The sequence below is a fragment of the Brachyistius frenatus genome, unplaced genomic scaffold, assembly GCF_029030835.1.
Source record: "Brachyistius frenatus isolate BFR_SWC_R1_liver_20210118 unplaced genomic scaffold, ASM2903083v1 Contig_420, whole genome shotgun sequence".
NCBI classification, from domain to species: Eukaryota; Metazoa; Chordata; class Actinopteri; family Embiotocidae; genus Brachyistius; species Brachyistius frenatus.
Genome location: NW_027211019.1, coordinates 121,371 through 137,431, shown reverse-complemented (window position 1 = coordinate 137,431; position 16,061 = coordinate 121,371). Strand labels below are relative to the sequence as shown.

The following is a 16,061-nucleotide window of genomic DNA, read 5'->3' as shown; positions in this document are numbered from 1 at the left end:
GCAAGCAGTTGGGCGGGGTTTTGTCTGCTCGGCTGTCCCATTTGTTGATCTGGGGGAGGGGGCGGAACGTCAGCTGCTCATTGGTTGGTTGTCAGGGTAGAGGGCGGAGCCCAGTTTGAACCGGAGTCCCGCCGCGCAGAGAAGTGTCAGGTTTCGTTAGCGGCAGTTAGCATGAAGCTAACCCGGTTCTCCGTCATTATCATCGGCAGCGGGGAGTTGTGACAGACCGCCCGCACCTGGGGCACACATCAGCGGGCTTTTATGGACCAACACAGCGGTGTTTAGACGGTGACTACCCGGTGTCACTGCTCGGTTTGTTTCTGCGTCTTTTCTTTTTTTTTTGTATCTAATAAGTTTATTAAGTTATCATGGCAGAGGGAGCGGACTGCAGTTCAGTCCACACCGCGAAGAGGAAGCAGCCGGCGGGCAGGAGGAGCCGACAGAGCCGACAGAAGACCTCCAGCAGCCGGGTAACGGAGCTAACTGTTAGCCTCGCCGTCCCGTTAGCTCGCTCCGTGTTTCTGGGAGTTTTTACTGAAGTGAAGTTTTTAGACGAGTTTCAGGACAAAGTGTGTGAACTGCTCACTGAAGGAAAGACGACTTAACATACACTTTTAACTTATTTTAACCTTTCACAGCAACAAGCTTATGATTAGCGAACAAAAGGCCACCGGTGTCACAAAGAAACCTGTCCCCCCACAAAGTCAAAGTTTATTCAGATAATGTAGTAAAAGTGAGAAGCAGCAGACCAAATATAAAAGTATTACACCTGAGAGCCCAGGTTGTGTTTCTGTTGACCTCCAGATTATTACAGGTGATTTTCTCTTGATTTAAGAGGCAGTACAGAACTCCGTTAGAGGTTTCATCTCTTTATTATGTGATTCTTATCTTTCACACACCATCAGGTCAAATAAAAGTCTTATTTTAAATAATCTTAAATATCACTTCATGCATTTCTGCTGCACTAATGAAAGATTTAAAGCAAACTTCACTTCAAATATACAAAAATTATAGCTGTAAATTTTTGGTTTTTAATTTGCATCACAGTGGATACCGTTTCTTTGGATTAAACATCTTGACTATTGGCGTCTTACATGTTTAAATTAGTTTTCACTTTGTGTTTGTGACACTGGAAATATTCATATTAAAATAATGGCTGGTTTAATCATGAGATTTTAGTCAGACTTTAAAATCAGTCGTTAACTGTTAAAAAAAAACATCTGCAGAGTGTGACGCTGTTAAATTGTGAGATTTTTGTATGGAGTTTGGTGTGTGTGTTGTTCCAGGTGAGTCTGGAGAAAGTTCTGGGTATCAGCACGGCCAGCAGCAGCGGGTTGACCTCTGACCCCAACTCTGGGCTCATCGCCTACCCTGCAGGGTAAGCCCCGCCTCCTTTGACTCACCTGTGTGTAACGGATAAAAATAGTAGTAGTTTGTAGCAGCTGTCACTCAATTATGATAAATAGAATAAATTAGTGGAGGTGTGGCTACCAACTCTGAGGAAGTCCATGACCCCCGAGTGAAGGCCCGGTTCTCCTCACCTGACTGCGTCTGTGTTTCAGGTGCGTCGTCGTGCTTCTGCACCCGAAGAAGAACAAGCAGAGTCACATCATCAACACATCCAGGTAGATCTCACCTGAACGCTCAAACACCTGCTGCAACGTGAGATCTGAGCTGAGTGTTCTGGTCTCTGTGTTTCAGGAAGCCATTCAGCGCTCTGGCCTTCTCTCATGATGGGAAACACCTGGTCACCGGAGAGGTACCCCTCCCCCCTCCCCCTCCGCCCCGAGGCGGGAGAACCAGAACCAGATCAGAGAAGTTTGCTTTTGTATCTCTGTCCTGAAACATGAAGCGATGGAGCAGTTAAAGGTTGAAAACACACAACAGGCAACACAGACGTAACCGTGGCGATACGTAAACATGAAGGTCCATTCGTGCTCCTCTTCCTCAGTTGTACTGAAAATCAACACGACTGTTGCGACCCGGTTTTATCTTCGCAAGTCACAACCAAACATCTTCAGTGTAAACAGGCGTGTTAACGCTTTATGTGACGATCAGTGAACTCACAACAAACTGCTGTTGGTCTCTTTACTGGTTCTGTTGTGAACTGTTCACATCGGTCCTGGACTTTATTTACATATCCTGGAATTATAAAAACTATTCCAGACATGGAAAGTCAAGTGGTTTGAACGGTTTATGGGCCGAGTCCTGGAATATCATGGAGATTCGCCAAGAACCCGTTTTTAAACTAGTTTGAAAGTAGTCCCTAAACCCAGTCCTAAACCCAGTCCTAAACCCAGTCCTAAACCTAGTCCTAAACACAGTCCTAAACACAGTCCTAAACACAGTCCTAAACACAGTCCTAAACTTAGTCCTCAACACAGTCCTAAACCTAGTCCTAAACACAGTCCTAAACACAGTCCTAAACTTAGTCCTAAACACAGTCCTAAACCTAGTCCTAAACACAGTCCTAAACACAGTCCTAAACACAGTCCTTGACTTTATCAAAGGTCGTTAAACCTTTGACTCCGTTAAAGTCCGAGTTTTTCTGCGAGTGTTTGTTTGTTTGTTTGTTGACTTACGAGCACAACATCTTCTAAACATCTTTTTTTCACGGAACTGTTCGACGTCAAACAGAACACGTTATCCCGCAGCTGTGTGATTCTGTGTGTGTTTCAGAGCGGTCACATGCCGTGCGTGCGGGTGTGGGAGGTGGGCGGAGCTCAGGTGGGCGGAGCTCAGGTGGCTGAAGTCCAGACTCATAAATACGGAGTCTCCTGCGTGGCGTTCTCCACCAACAGCTCCTACATCGTCTCCGTGGGATACCAGCACGACATGACCGTCAGTGTGTGGGACTGGAGGGTGAGAACACACGCACACATCAACCAGCAGAGCAGTAGGCTGCTGGAACCACTGGAGGGCGCTGTTGGTTGTAGTATGACGGCTCATCAACATGCAACAAGAGACCGTCTGTCTGGAACGTTTTACAAAGAACTGAAATAAATTCTCAAAGAAAAGTCATGAAAAGTGTCTTTGTGTTGTTTTGTGTGTCTTAGTGGTTTTGAAACCTTAAAGAAGACATTGTGTCCCCTCCTCTGTCCTCCGTGTCTCTGAGCAGAAAGGTTCCATCATCGCCTCTAACAAAGTGTCCAGCAGAGTGTCCTCCGTCTCGTTCTCTGAGGACAACAGCTACTTCGTCACCGCCGGAAACCGACACGTCAAGTTCTGGTACCTGGACGCCTCCAAAGAGCGACGGGTGACAGCCTGCTTTCTGATCGGCCAATCACAGCGCTTCGTCACGTCGCCTGGGTAACAGCTTTGTCTTTGTTTTTACTTTCTCTGTTTTCTACCTGTATCCAGGTGAACAGCACGGTACCCCTGATTGGTCGGTCAGGGTTACTAGGCGACCATAAGAACAGTGTGTTCAGTGGGGTGGCGTGTGGGCGGGGCCTCATGGCGTCCAGCACCTACTGCATCACCACCTCCGGTCTGCTGTGTCTGTTCAACGGCAGGCGAGAGCTGGAGGCCTGGGTCAACCTCACGGTGAGCGGGGCGGGGGCGGGGCCGGGGAGGGGAGGGGAGGGGCGGGACGGGACGCACCTGGACACGCATATGAAAACCGCACTGTGCGTTTGTAACTACTGTTATGTACCTTGTTGTTGTTGTTGTTGTTGACAGACGACGTCAGCCGGCTGTCTGGCCGTCAGTCAGGACTTCATCTTCTGTGGTTGCGCTGACGGCGTCATCAGAGTGTTCAGTCCATCCAACCTGCAGTACATCAGCACCATGCTCCGCCCACACCGCCTCGGGGTGGACCTGACGCAGGGCGCAACGCACGGGTACAAGTACTGCAAACACGCGGGAGAAATACTGCAGATATTGCAGAATAAATACTTGATAAAACTGTTTCCACAGCAGTCTGTTACCTGCCAGTCCAGGTGCTCAGTACCCCGACACGTTGGCTGTGACCTTTGACCCCGTGGCCCACCAGCTGAGCTGTGTGTACAACGACCACAGTGTGTACGTGTGGGACGTGAAGGACGTGAGGAACGTGGGGAAGCTGCACTCGGCTCTGTACCACAGCAGCTGTGTGTGGAGCGTCCAGGTCAGCGGTCCACAAGTACACACTCATACTCATACATGTACTCTTACATGTACTGATAAATATACTGCTTGGAGTCCCAAAAATACCTCAAATATATCCAGAACTACTCAAGTATGACCAAAAGTGACAATACTACTAGAAATGTCACCAACATTGTTGGATGTACTTTGGAAGAAGTACTTCCAGAAATACTTTAAATATCACTAGAAAGTCCGAAAATACTACAGAAATACTCTGTGCCACCAAAATACTTTTAATTGTACAAGGTATACTTCTACCATTTGTGAAAATACTTTCATTCCTACCATTAATACTTCTTGTATTACGAGAAAGACAGAAATATTAATATCATTTGAAGTCATAAAACTTTGGAACACAGTATATTTAGAAGTACTAAAACTTCAGGACGCGGTATATTTTGCGTGCGGTTTTATTCAGGTGTATCCGGAGGTGAGGGACTCGTCTCAGGCGTGTCTTCCTCCGTCCTCCTTCCTCACCTGTTCCTCTGACAACACCATCAGACTGTGGAACACCGACCCCCCCGCCGGACACACAAACCTCTACAGCAACGTAAGACCACCAGCTCACCGGGAGTACTCGGGGGTAGTACTCGGGAGTACTACTCACCGGGAGTACTCGGGAGTACTACTCGGCGGGAGTACTCGGGGTGGGGAGGCACTCGTATGTAAACGTGTTTGGAGGAGTCCTCATTAATGACCTGGTGTGTTCTCAGGACCTGCTGAGGATCTTGTATGTGGAGGAGAACACGCAGCACCTGCAGGCGGAGGGGGAGCGGGGGGAGGCAGCAGGGGCTGATGGGAAGGCGGGAATCAGAGTCCTGAGTATCAGTCCTGATGGACAGCACCTGGCGGCCGGGGACCGCTGTGGAAACCTGCGGTGAGACCTGAACACGGACGTGTGACGGGCGTGTGAGAGGCGTGTGAGAGGCGTGTGAGAGGCGTGTGAGAGGCGTGTGAGAGGCGTGTGAGAGGCGTGTGAGAGGCGTGTGAGAGGTGTGTGTGAGGCGTGTGAGAGGCGTGTGACGGGCGTGTGAGAGGCGTGTAAGACGGGCGTGTGAGAGGCGTGTGAGGGGCGTGTGAGAGGCGTGTGACGGGCGTGTGACAGGCGTGTGAGAGGCGTGTGAGAGGTGTGTGTGAGGCGTGTGAGAGGCGTGTGACGGGCGTGTGAGAGGCGTGTAAGGGGCGTGTGACGGGCGTGTGAGGGGCGTGTGAGGGGCGTGTGACGGGCGTGTGAGGAGTGTGTGAGAGGCGTGTGAGAGGCGTGTGAGGGGTGTGTGAGAGGCGTGAGGGGCGTGTGAGAGGCGTGTGACGGGCGTGTGACGGGCGTGTGAGAGGGGTGTGTGAGGCGTGTGAGAGGCGTGTGACGGGCGTGTGACGGGCGTGTGAGAGGGGTGTGTGAGGCGTGTGAGAGGCGTGTGAGAGGGGTGTGTGAGGGGTGTGTGTGAGGCGTGTGAGAGGCGTGTGAGGGGTGTGTGAGAGGCGTGTGAGAGGCGTGTGAGAGGCGTGTGAGAGGCGTGTGAGGGGTGTGTGAGAGGCGTGTGAGAGGCGTGAGGGGCGTGTGAGAGGCGTGAGGGGCGTGTGAGAGGCGTGAGGGGTGTGTGAGAGGCGTGTGAGAGGCGTGAGAGGCGTGTGAGGGGCGTGTGAGGGGTGTGTGAGAGGCGTGTGAGAGGCGTGAGAGGCGTGTGAGGGGCGTGTGAGGGGTGTGTGAGAGGCGTGTGAGGTGTGTGTGTGAGGCGTGTGACGACATGTCGGTGTTTCCGCTGCAGGATCTTCGGTCTGCAGTTTCTGGACCAGCTGGTGAAGATCGAAGCTCACGACTCGGAAGTGTTGTGTCTGGAGTTCTCCCCCACGTCCACAGGTAAGACCAGGAGACAGGTGATGACGTGGGCTCAGGTGTGACTCCTGATTGACAGCTGTCACCTGTCGTCTCAGGTGTGAAGCTGTTGGCGTCGGCCAGCAGGGATCGACTCCTCCACGTCTTCAACCTGGAGAAGAACTACAGTCTGGAACAAACTCTGAACGACCACTCGGCCTCCATCACGGCTGTGAAGTTCACAGGTAGGTGTTCGGACAACGTTGGCTTCGGTCGTGAATGTCCGCATTTGGAGGCGGAGTCAAACAGAGTTCACCTGTGTTGCAGGTGAGAGCCCGGAGGTTCGAATGGTGAGCTGTGGAGCCGACAAGAGCATCTACTTCCTGACAGCTGAGCAGGTCAGACTCACCTGCAGACGTTTCACCTGAAAACTGTTGAGTTCAGCAAAACCTCTAATTTACACGTTGATTTTTTAAATAGTTTAATTGTTGTCAGAGTCCAGCTGGGGACAGATGATGAGACGAGTAAAGCTGTGAGGTTATTTGTCCTTGTGTGTCTTTGTGGTTGTTTAATGTTTCAGTTTTGTAACTTAAAGGTTCTTTTGTTGTGTTTGTGTGCAGACGGCAGAAGGTCTGTCGTTCTCCAGGAGTCACCACGTGGTGGAGAAGACGACTCTGTACGACATGGACCTGGACCTGTCCAGGACTCACGTCGCCGTCGCCTGTCAGGACCGAAACGTCAGGTAGATCAAATATTCAGTCTGAAGTCAGAACTACGAAATGTGTTTTAAACCCAGTTCACGATTCACAATAAGCAGAAAGTGTGAATGTTTCCGTCTGAGCTGAGGAGAGTGTGTTTCAGGGTGTACAACGTGGAGACGGGGAAGCTGAAGAAGTGTTTGAAAGGCTCGTCCAGTGATGAAGGAGCTCTGCTGAAGGTAAGGAGGGAGGAGCTTATTGATGATCAGTCTGTCACGTGAAGCAGCCGAGATGAATCTTCACGCCGTGATGATGCTCCGCAGGTTCAGATGGATCCATCGGGGTCGTTCTTCGCCACCAGCTGCTCCGATAAAAACATCACCATCTTCGACTACGAGTCCGGGGAGTGTGTCGCCACCCTGTTCGGACATTCAGGTGAGTAAATCCAACACGGTGGAGTTGAGAGTTCCTCCTCAGAACCTCACAAAGTAAATCACTTCATCATTTACCTGCTGCGTTTGTTTCCTCAGAGATCGTCACCTGTATGAGGTTCAGTCAGGACTGCAGACACCTCATCTCTGTGTCCGGAGACAGGTGAGCTTCACTGACAGGTGAGCTTCACTGACAGGTGAGCTTCACTGACAGGTGAGCTTCACTGACAGGTGAGCTTCACTGACAGGTGAGCTTCACTGACAGGTGAGCTTCACTGACAGGTGAGCTTCACTGACAGGTGAGCTTCACTGACAGGTGAGCGTTGGTGATGTCAGAAGTCAGGACACGGGTGAACTCTGCTCTCTTGGTTGACTTTGTGTATCTTGTGTGTAGTTGTGTGTTTGTGTGGCGGTTGGACTCCCAGATGACCGGCACCATGAGGAAGAGGCGGAGCCTCAGAGCACCTGCAGCACCTGAACCCAGCAAACAGCTGAACATCAGGTGGGTGAGGTGCTGAAATGCCGAGTGGGCAGCTGATGTCGTGTCTGTCTGAGCTTCATGGTGTCGTTTCAGGAGGGAGACCTTCATCACCGCTCCCTCCTCTCAGCTGCCTCAGATGATGGAGGAGGAGGAGGAGGAGGTCGACCACGGGACTCCAGCCCGACTAGACTCGGCTCCTGGTGAGGAGGAGGTCTGGGGTCGAGTCAAAGGTTACCTCATTGACTTTACCTCCATTTAAAGAAGCAGTGATGCTGAAGACTCAACATTTAGTTGTTTTGGCAGCAGATAGTTTGTGTTTTAATCTTGTTGTTGTTGTTGTTGTTTCAGACGCTCAACTGCTTCAGACCAACGGAAAACTGCCCATGTGGTTCAGAAAGCTGGTCGGTCCTCCGTGCTCTTTATTTCACTCCATGACTGATCGATGAGTTTGTGGATTGATTTTCTTCCTGTTTAAGCAGGGTGAGGGCGGGGCCTCTTCAGCCGTCCAATCAGACGCTGAGCCTCGTCAGGTGCGGAGCCGGTGGACGGAGCAGCTGAACCCACTGACCATCTGCTCCAGCTTCTCCCCCAGTCCCACCAAGAGGGAAGAGGAGGACGAAGGGGAGGAGGGAGAGGAAGAGGAGGACTTCCACCCTCAGAGTCTGGAAAATGTCCTGGGAGACGAGGAGGAAGAGGAGGAGGAAGAGGTTAGTGTTCAGAACACTTCCATCAGTTTAACATGGATCTAGTCTGACTGAGTGTGACGTTCAGGTGCGGCAGACGGCAGGTGAGGACCAGAGCACCTTCATCCTTTACCCCAACATCACCTGCAGCACCTCCGACAGGTGAGGCTCACCTTCCTGCCCTTCAAAATAAAAGTCCTCTGTGTGCAGAGCTCAGAGGTCTCAGCTCCTCTCTGACGGTTTGTTTTTCAGGGAGTTTGATGTGGAGGGAGTGACAGAACCTCAGCTGGCTCTCACCCAGCTGGAGGTCAAGGGTCAGGGGGCGGAGCCTGTGTGGAGCACCCAGCTGAGTCCAGACTCCGCCTGCTCCGACGGGTCGGCAGGAAGTCTGGAGCAGCAGCATGACGCAGGTCAGAAACAAAACATCAGTCACAGAACAACTGTTTCAACGTCTCAATTCTGAAGATCCTGAAGTAGTTGAGTCCTTTAAATTCAGGGTTGAAACATTTTCTGTCAGGATCCTCCTAAAATGAAATTTACTGAGTTTTGTTTTTGTCAAAATTCCCAGATTTGTTATTCTTGGAAAACAAATTCAAGAAAAGTTCTTCTTGAATTTAATTCTTAAATTAATCATTTGATAATTTGTATCACAGTTTGGATACAACGTGTTTTAAGGTGCTCCTTACATTCCTCTTAATAATAACAACAATAATATTAATAGATTTTATTTATGAGTATGAGGCTGATTTACAGGTTGAAATTATCAAAATGAACACAATGAAAATAAAAGTTACACAACATGAATCATTATTAATGCTTCTGCAAATGATTATTTCATTCTTTTCATTTTCTATTACCTATTAATATATTCCTCCTCATCCTCAGACACAGACTCTCTGAGTCAGGGCAGTTCTTCGGGTAGTTTGGGTCTGGAGGACGACGAGGACCGCATCTCTCTGAGGAACCACTTCGACACTCTGTCCTGCAGTGGGACCGACGGTGGGGCGCTCTTCATCGCTCTTCATCTTCAATCGTAACTCTGCCGTCTCCTGGCTCTGACTGCTGTCTGACCTTTGACCTTCCAGAGAAGTTCGACACAGACCTGAGGACTTTGCAGCCTCCAGAGGAGAAACACTTCCTGAATCCCCGACTCAGCATCTCCACCCGCTTCCTGTCCCGCTTCCAGGACAGAATCAGGTCCACTTACCCACAATCCTCGGCAGCTGTGAGGGACAGGAATGAAGCTGTGACCTCAAGGCAACTGTATGGGTCCCCATTATGACCGCAGGTGACTGAGTGAGTCTGGTGGTAGTTGTCATGGCAATAATGGATGATTTCTGCTGTTGTAGGGCGTGTCTGAACAGAGCTCCGCCTCCTGCCTCCATCCCGACCAGGATCTCTGAGGAGAGCAACATAAGCAACACATCGGTACACAAACACACCTGAAACACAATAAACACACCTGAAACACAATAAACACACCTGAAACACAATAAACACACCTGAAACACAATAAACACACCTGAAACACACTAAACACACCTGAAACACAATAAACACACCTGAAACACACTAAACACACCTGAAACACAAACACACCTGAAACACACTAAACACACCTGAAACACAATAAACAAACACAATAAACTGAAACACACTAAACACACCTGAAACACAATAAACACGCACACTGAAACACAATAAACACGCCTGAAACACACTAAACACACCTGAAACACACTAAACACACCTGAAACACAATAAACACACCTGAAACACACTAAACACACCTGAAACACAATAAACACAAACACAATAAACACACCTGAAACACACTAAACACGCCTGAAACACAATAAACACGCCTGAAACACACTAAACACACCTGAAACACACTAAACACACCTGAAACACACTAAACACACCTGAAACACACTAAACACACCTGAAACACAATAAACACGCCTGAAACACAATAAACACGCCTGAAACACACTAAACACACCTGAAACACAATAAACACGCCTGAAACACAATAAACACACCTGAAACACACTAAACACACCTGAAACACACTAAACACACCTGAAACACAATAAACACACCTGAAACACAATAAACACACCTGAAACACAATAAACACGCCTGAAACACAATAAACACGCCTGAAACACACTAAACACACCTGAAACACACTAAACACACCTGAAACACAATAAACACACCTGAAACACACTAAACACACCTGAAACACAATAAACACGCCTGAAACACAATAAACACGCCTGAAACACACCTGAAACACACTAAACACACCTGAAACACAAACACACCTGAAACACAATAAACACGCCTGAAACACACTAAACACGCCTGAAACACAATAAACACACCTGAAACACACTAAACACACCTGAAACACACTAAACACACCTGAAACACAAACACACCTGAAACACAATAAACACGCCTGAAACACAATAAACACACCTGAAACACAATAAACACGCCTGAAACACAAACACGCCTGAAACACAATAAACACGCCTGAAACACAAACACACCTGAAACACACTAAACACACCTGAAACACAATAAACACGCCTGAAACACAATAAACACACCTGAAACACAATAAACACGCCTGAAACACACTAAACACACCTGAAACACACTAAACACACCTGAAACACACTAAACACGCCTGAAACACACCTGAAACACAATAAACACACCTGAAACACACTAAACACACCTGAAACACACTAAACACACCTGAAACACAAACACACCTGAAACACAATAAACACGCCTGAAACACAATAAACACACCTGAAACACAATAAACACGCCTGAAACACAATAAACACGCCTGAAACACAATAAACACACCTGAAACACAATAAACACGCCTGAAACACAATAAACACACCTGAAACACACTAAACACACCTGAAACACAATAAACACACCTGAAACACACTAAACACACCTGAAACACACTAAACACACCTGAAACACAAACACACCTGAAACACACTAAACACACCTGAAACACAAACACACCTGAAACACAATAAACACGCCTGAAACACAAACACACCTGAAACACAATAAACACGCCTGAAACACAAACACACCTGAAACACAATAAACACACCTGAAACACAATGAACACGCCTGAAACACAAACACACCTGAAACACAATAAACACGCCTGAAACACACTAAACACACCTGAAACACAAACACACCTGAAACACAATAAACACGCCTGAAACACACTAAACACACCTGAAACACAAACACACCTGAAACACAATAAACACACCTGAAACACACTAAACACACCTGAAACACAAACACACCTGAAACACAATAAACACGCCTGAAACACAATAAACACACCTGAAACACAATAAACACGCCTGAAACACAAACACACCTGAAACACAATAAACACGCCTGAATCACAAACACACCTGAAACACAATAAACACACCTGAAACACAATAAACACGCCTGAAACACAATAAACACACCTGAAACACACTAAACACACCTGAAACACAATAAACACACCTGAAACACACTAAACACACCTGAAACACACTAAACACGCCTGAAACACACCTGAAACACAATAAACACACCTGAAACACAATAAACACACCTGAAACACACTAAACACACCTGAAACACAATAAACACACCTGAAACACAATAAACACGCCTGAAACACACTAAACACACCTGAAACACACTAAACACACCTGAAACACAATAAACACGCCTGAAACACACTAAACACACCTGAAACACACTAAACACACCTGAAACACAATAAACACACCTGAAACACACTAAACACACCTGAAACACAATAAACACGCCTGAAACACAATAAACACGCCTGAAACACACCTGAAACACACTAAACACACCTGAAACACAAACACACCTGAAACACAATAAACACGCCTGAAGCACAATAAACACGCCTGAAACACACTAAACACACCTGAAACACACCTGAAACACACTAAACACACCTGAAACACACTGAACACGCCTGAAACACACTAAACACGCCTGAAACACACTAAACACGCCTGAGTGTAAGTCTGTTTGTCTTCAGGTGATGTCGGAGTCGAGCAGCGACGTCGTCTCCATGTCGACTCAGAGAGGAAACGGGAGCTGTGACGGCGGTGAGTCGGCAGTTTCTTGTTTTTTTATCGGCTGCTTTTTAAATGACTCGCAGAAATAAATGTAACCTCCAAACAGGAAGTCAGTGTTGATAAGATAAACCTGAAACTGGTTTGACTCACGTGAAGCGCCTCCTGTTAAAAGTCCCTCAGAAACGAAAGTGTTACATGTTTGATTTGTTTTTTTGGTTCCTCTGAGACATCTTAAATACAAAACGTTCATAATTACAGAAACAGCTGACAGCATCCCTCCAGCTGTCTGTCTCACACACACACACACACACACACACACACACACACACACACACACACACACACACACACACACACACACACACACACACACAGTCAGACCAGTTGAACCAGAGTTCCTCAGAGGCTCCATGATGCTTCCCTGAGGGACGCCGCCCACCTGCTCCTCTAAACTCCTGCTGGACCACCGCCGGTGCAACAACAACAGCAGTGTGTGTGTGTATGTGTGCGACCACAGTGAGGCGCCACCACTCAGACCAACCCAGACGAGCTTCCTGTTCAATTTCCCATCAGCCGTGGCGTCGCCCACCACGCCGACTACACACCATGTGTTTCGTCCAGTGCAGGAAGTTGCTGGGAGGTGTGTCTGCGTGGGTTGTCGTACACACACCGGGTGTTTAGGTGTTTCTCTTCTCGAGGTTAAAGGTCACTGAGGTTGTTTTGAATATTCTGGTCTGTTTAGGTGGGATTACTCTCGAACTATTGTTATGTAATGTCATCGTCCTGAAACAGAATCCCATCTGGTCAGAGGTCACCTCGTGTCGCTGTGGGAACTTTTTCAAAACTTAATTTTCTCCTTGAATCTCTTTGAAGTCCCGCCCCTCTTCAGCTCTGACATCATTCTTCTTCTTTAACCAATCAGATGTCACCTCCAACACTGTGACGGCCCACAACAGCAGTGCAGTGTCTTCAGTCCAGCAGGGGACGTCTCGGCTGGGATACCTGGGAACCACAGCCAGCTCCAGGGCCAAACTGAGCCTGGACACCCCCACCCTCACCTCCACCTCCACCCAGGTGGAGAACAAGGAGGACCTCTGCCCCTCCTCAGACCCCACGTCTGCAGCCACCCCCCCGCTGTCCGCTGGTCTGGAACTGCACAGCACCGAAGCCGAAGCCCATCTGGACCGGATCAGCAGGTAACACCTGGTCCCACGATGGGCCGCAAACAAAACACACACACATATATATATATATATATATATATATATATATATATATATATATATATATAATATTTAATGTATTAAGTCGTTATACTTTCAGGAAGTTGTAATAGTCTGTAAAAAAAAACCTAAATCGACAGTTGAGAAAATTGTCGTAATTAAATCAATCAATCAATTTCACCTGATTTGCATTTTATTTCATCTTGTCAGCCAGCAGGTGTTGGCCACGCCCTCTCAGGTGACGTCACAGGGCGGAGTCGGCAGGTTGAGCGTCGGCAGCGTCGAAGAGACGCCAAGCAATGAAAACCAAACACTCATCCAGAGCCCCGCCCCCTCGACCCCGCCCACCACGTCTGAGGTCAGCACCTGCTCCGCCACTACGTCAGCGGACAGTCGAGGACGGTCGAGGACGGATCCAGGTAACGGCGGCCGTCGTCCCCGAGAACCTCTGATATCATGTTTATACTCTAAGAATATATTAGAATATATCTTTGAACTTTTTCATGTCGCACTTGTTTTTCTCCTAAAACTTTCTCCAACTTTTAAAATGTTAAAAAAAAATTAAACAAATTTCTTTGATTAATATTTCAGATATTTTCTCAAAAGTATTTAAAAATATGAAGATTTTTTTTTTTTTTTTTTTTTTTAATGTCTTTAAATATTATAGCTAACTTTTTTTTTCTTTTTTATACATTTGGACTTTTTCCCTAAAATCTTTTATACTTTTTCTCACAATATTTTGAGAAATTTCACTTTTCAAAAATATTTTTGTTTTTTTCCCAGAAATATTCGTTTGATTTTCCGACTTCTGCTCTGATCCCTTCGTCATTTTTCTTTTTCTGGTTTTGGTATCAGACGTGTCTTCTGGAGCTGATTCCTTCGTCACCGCCCCGCCCACCTCTTGCTCCTCCCCTCTATCAGAAAGACTCCACCCCCCCCAGACAGGTAACTTCCTGTACAGTTCCTGTGACACCGTCAGGTGTTCGGACTCCTGGTCACATTGGACAGATCGTTGCTGTAGCGCCCCCCTCAGGATAGACTGTAAGAACAGTTATTATTCTGCAGGTTCAGGTGGAGGTGAGGATGAGGATGAAGAGTCGGTTAGTCTGCAGGAGTGTCAGCAGGTCGCCAACGAGCTGAGACAGACGGCGAGGCGAGCCGTGCGTTTCTACCAGCAGGTTCGATACCGACTTCCTGTTTCTGTTCACGTCAGAAACTGTTTTTCTGCTCAAAGTATAACTGAACTTTTCTCTTCATATTCTTCATCAAAATATTTTTACTTTTAAAAGAACTTTACAACTTTTTCATTTAGGATTTCCACTTTATGTATTAATATATTATATATTATGAAATGTTTATATTTTCCCCCTAAAATATGACTTTAACTGTTTTTAATTAGATAAAATTAATTTTTGAATTTTTTTGAAAATACTTCTTTGATGGGTTTTTTTTTCATATATATTTTTGCAGTATCAAACATTTTCTGGTGACGTGACATTATGATAGTTTTTTACTTTATGTTGTGAATTTTTCTTTCTCACATTTTAATGTTACTCTCATAATGTGGCTTTTTTTAAATTTATTTTTTTACTTTTTTGGCCTTCTGATACTTTTTCTCTTTTTTAAAACTTCTAATTTTCTACTTTCTGTAATTTTGTGAACTTTTCTCAGTTTTCTGACGTTATGGAAGATGTTTATATTTTGCTTCTATTGTCAGAATGTCTTTTTTCTCGTACGTTTTCTCCGCCGGTGTCGTTAAACCCGTTTTGCGTCTCTGATGCAGCTCGGCGGTTCTGGACGCCGTCTCCAGATGTCGTCCGTCCTGCAGGAGGCGTTTGGTGTCGTTCAGTCTGAGCTGCAGGCGGTGCTGGGGGGGGCGGTGCTCGGTGGGGCGGGCGGACGCAGCGGCGGCGCCCCCTCTGGTCAGCCGGAGGACGACGGGACGATGTCGCTGCTGGAGAGGTACTCGGAGCTGCTGGTCCAGATGACCCAGAACAAACTGAACCGGATGTGAAGCAGGTCGCCGTACGGAGGCTGAAAGAGGACAAACTTCTGTCTGAAACAGAAACTGAAGCTTCATCCAGCAGATATTAAAACATCAGTGTTAAACTCGATGCACCTTATGTTTGTTTTTATGACAGCAACGTGTTTTATTTGAATTTTAAATCACCTTCACTGTTTGTACAGAAACTGTAGTTTTATGTGTCTTAATAAATGTTCAATGAGTCTCCGATTTCTTGTTTATATTCTTATTGAATTTTATATTTATTTTCTTGTAAAAATGTCTTTTATAAATAATTAAACATGAAATCAGAACCTCGGAAGCTGCCAATGATTATTTATAGAAAAGAATAAATGTTCCTTTATGTTTCAGATGCAATTTAAAAGTCTTTAAAAGTTAATGGACTTTTCTGAAAACTATCTGCCTC

General features: G+C 46.9%; 1 protein-coding gene across 6 annotated transcripts; it reads left to right on the top strand.

Annotated features, from left to right (window-relative positions):
- The first annotated feature begins 145 nt into the window (after positions 1-145).
- On the top strand, positions 146-15,884 carry wdr62 (WD repeat domain 62). Of its 6 annotated transcripts, none has more exons than XM_069725380.1 (33): positions 146-470; positions 1,287-1,378; positions 1,563-1,625; positions 1,702-1,759; positions 2,680-2,862; positions 3,119-3,256; positions 3,361-3,543; positions 3,679-3,839; positions 3,916-4,105; positions 4,544-4,675; positions 4,839-5,002; positions 5,892-5,983; positions 6,058-6,183; positions 6,266-6,336; positions 6,559-6,680; positions 6,800-6,875; positions 6,960-7,071; positions 7,167-7,230; positions 7,462-7,569; positions 7,642-7,748; positions 7,897-7,949; positions 8,028-8,255; positions 8,320-8,393; positions 8,484-8,641; positions 9,117-9,230; positions 9,317-9,488; positions 9,581-9,659; positions 12,370-12,439; positions 13,332-13,605; positions 13,843-14,051; positions 14,488-14,577; positions 14,698-14,810; positions 15,416-15,884. In XM_069725380.1, the coding sequence occupies exons 1-33, from the start codon at positions 369-371 to the stop codon at positions 15,644-15,646; spliced, it is 4,209 nt and encodes a 1,402-aa protein (XP_069581481.1). In that variant the 5' UTR covers positions 146-368; the 3' UTR covers positions 15,647-15,884. The 6 variants fall into 6 exon arrangements, with proteins under 6 accessions (XP_069581481.1, XP_069581478.1, XP_069581480.1 ...); XM_069725377.1 differs by having other exon boundaries at positions 7,642-7,778; positions 8,025-8,255; XM_069725379.1 differs by having other exon boundaries at positions 3,679-3,845.
- Positions 15,885-16,061: the final 177 nt, after the last annotated feature.

Coding starts and splice junctions, on each gene's coding strand:
- wdr62 (XM_069725375.1), top strand. CDS start 369: ATGGCAGAGGGAGCGGACTGCAGTTCAGTCCACACCGCGAAGAGGAAG. Junction 1,379..1,562: donor CTCATCGCCTACCCTGCAGG/GTAAGCCCCGCC, acceptor TCTGTGTTTCAG/GTGCGTCGTCGTGCTTCTGC. Junction 7,231..7,461: donor ATCTCTGTGTCCGGAGACAG/GTGAGCTTCACT, acceptor TCTTGTGTGTAG/TTGTGTGTTTGTGTGGCGGT.